This window comes from Penaeus japonicus, unplaced genomic scaffold (genome assembly GCF_977035675.1).
Source record: "Penaeus japonicus unplaced genomic scaffold, GWHDUDI00000001_assembly GWHDUDI00000003, whole genome shotgun sequence".
In the NCBI taxonomy this organism is placed as follows: Eukaryota; Metazoa; Arthropoda; class Malacostraca; order Decapoda; family Penaeidae; genus Penaeus; species Penaeus japonicus.
Genome location: NW_028234405.1, coordinates 2434531 through 2437030, shown reverse-complemented (window position 1 = coordinate 2437030; position 2500 = coordinate 2434531). Strand labels below are relative to the sequence as shown.

The following is a 2500-nucleotide window of genomic DNA, read 5'->3' as shown; positions in this document are numbered from 1 at the left end:
CATCTACCTCATATAGATAGTTATATTGTAGATCCGATTTCGGTAGAACGAGAAAGCGCCTCAAAATCAGCCGCCAGAATTGTCAAATATCGCTTCCAGGTGCATTTTCCGACAAGTTTATTACAAAGTGTGGCGAGGCTTTTTATAAGTGACAGCCTTGGTTTGAGACACCTTCTAGCACAGAATGGTTACCTAAGCACTTCAACTGCGTCTCTGGCAACATATTGTTTGCAAGAAACGAGGCCGACGACGAGGAATGGCCGAGTTGTGTGGCCACTTGCGAAGGCAGGCAATACTCGACCTGAGAGCATGAGGTGTGAAGTGGGGGACAAGTTACTACCGGGGATCTGTCGCTGGAACTACACTCACGGGAGCTTCCTGGAGTTTGATGCATCTGACTGTGATAGATTTGACTCGTGTCCTCGGGGCCATTATCGAATCTCCAACGACCTGTGTGTCTCCTTTACGTCTCCGAGTGACTGGGACTCAGGTCTTGCTCAGGCGTACAAGACTGGCCATGAAAGAAGTTTGTTGGATTCGTGGACATTTCATAATTCTGAGAATGATGGAAGAGTATCCACATATGATCTGGTGAAGGAAGTAATGAAGGAGTACACAGGTAACTCCATACTCTGGCTTCCGGTTAGAAGATTGGTTCCTCGAGGGCCTTTGACGTTTATTGGTCCCGGATCATCACATTTCCCTTACGAAATCTATCAGGGATCTTCACTGTTCAACGTATCCTGGGCAAAGGATCATCCAGACAACAAATACAAATGCTTGGCTCTTGATGTCGAAACGAATAATCTGTTCACGCAAAGTTGTGACACAAATAACCCATTCATTTCCATTGTCAATATTTCTGGACTTCAACGAATTCCGGAAAGCAACTGGCAGAACAAAGTACCAGAACTAATAACTGGAAACTCAGCGTGTCCTATGGGATGGGTAACAACTACGTGGAAAGGCGACGTCTTAGTCTGTTTCAAAGGGTACATCAACAAGGGAAACTACACCCTGTCAGAGGCAAAGAGCTATTGCGAGAATATAGGTGCCGAACTACCTTCACCAGCTGTTGGGTTCTTGGATTGGGCTTACAGACAATTTTTATATAATTACGGAGTGGATGCTGTTTGGATGACCACAGAAAGGCCCTTGTGGTTATCAGGCGATGATGACCTTGGTATGGATGTAATTAACTGGTTGCCGACCACTAACTATAGTCTGGACTACCCTGTGCTTCGTCCTGATGGTTGGGACCGAGAGGGAGAAGGGATAACCAAGTCAACCGTTCTGTGCCAAAAAAAGGGTATAGAGAGGACAAGCATGGAGATACAGTTGCACAAAAAGGGAGATGGATATATATGTGTCGATGTCAATGAAATACCGAGTAGTACAAATATCCTTCGGTGTTTTGTTAATGGCAGAGAAGTAAAAGCGAAAAAAGCAGGTAAGCCTAGATGCACATATTCATTTCCAATTACCGTGCAAGGTTATTATCAGTGTCAAAAATGGGTGACAATGCCCTTCCAGTTAGTCAGATCTAAAGTCTTACTGCACCGAAAGAAAAAAAGTTTGACTTTTGCCGTGCGCATGTCGGAAGAAACACAATACGTCCCAGCGATACATGACAGCACATTTAGAAATATCAACTATCATGGAAAAGGTTTCGATGCATGTTCTTCTGAATTTGTCAAAAAGTTTGAAGGAGTGTATAATAGTAAGGGCTTCGCTAACATGAAAACGTTTGTAGATAACTATAATAATTTCCCTGGTAAGCAGAATCACGAAATCATGTACAATTTCCATCTCAATCTGCAATTCTCAGGCAAGGAGGAAAAGGAAGAGGATGTCTTCCAGTTGTTTAATCTATTAATGAACACAACTGAGCTCTCTTCTGGCTGTACAGTTCGGAGCGTCAGGAGCACTACGAAATGCTTCAGGGAAGTCACAATTGATACTGGCATCGTAGAGAGGAATCTAACCTGGCCAAGCACTGAAGGTGGCATTATCGTTCTCCCTAAGGAGCTTTGTATCACTGAAGAGGGCGAGCCTGTGACTCGGGAATGTCTTGGAAGCTTTCTCACTGGGTATCACTGGAGTCCTCCGTCCAGTAGCTGCATGGGAGAACCAACGAATATGACGAGGCAGCTCTGGGAAATCAACAACAATGGCACTGTTGAAAAGACGGACATTCCTACGACTCTGTCCAGCATCACTCAGAATGGGTCTACTCTTCAGCCTGTTGACATACATTTTGTCGCAACAAGCTTTAAGTCTCTTTCTGAAGACAATGAAAAACTGGATAAGCTTGATTTAGAGGAGATTGTCCAGACGATGAATAACGTTATGGAAGCCAAAGATGAAACATTTGAACCAGTTCAGAAGAAGTTGTTATCTTCGAGCATATTATATGAAGCCTTTGAGGAAATGACCTTCAAAGTTCAGTTACCAGAAGCCAAAGGGGATCAGAAGGTAAATGCCTCGAGAAAGCTAATAA

The 2500-nt window shown here is 43.8% G+C and overlaps 1 protein-coding gene across 9 annotated transcripts in view; it reads left to right on the top strand.

Annotated features, from left to right (window-relative positions):
- The window catches only part of LOC122246189 (uncharacterized), a 15902-nt gene that overhangs the window by 11381 nt on the left and 2021 nt on the right, over nucleotides 1–2500 (top strand). For all 9 annotated transcript variants that reach the window (XM_043004557.2, XM_086554578.1, XM_043004558.2 and 6 more), the window contains exon 6: nucleotides 1–2500. This exon is cut by the window's left edge and continues 288 nt beyond it; it is cut by the window's right edge and continues 2021 nt beyond it. In XM_043004557.2, the coding sequence (XP_042860491.2) occupies nucleotides 1–2500 (2500 nt within the window).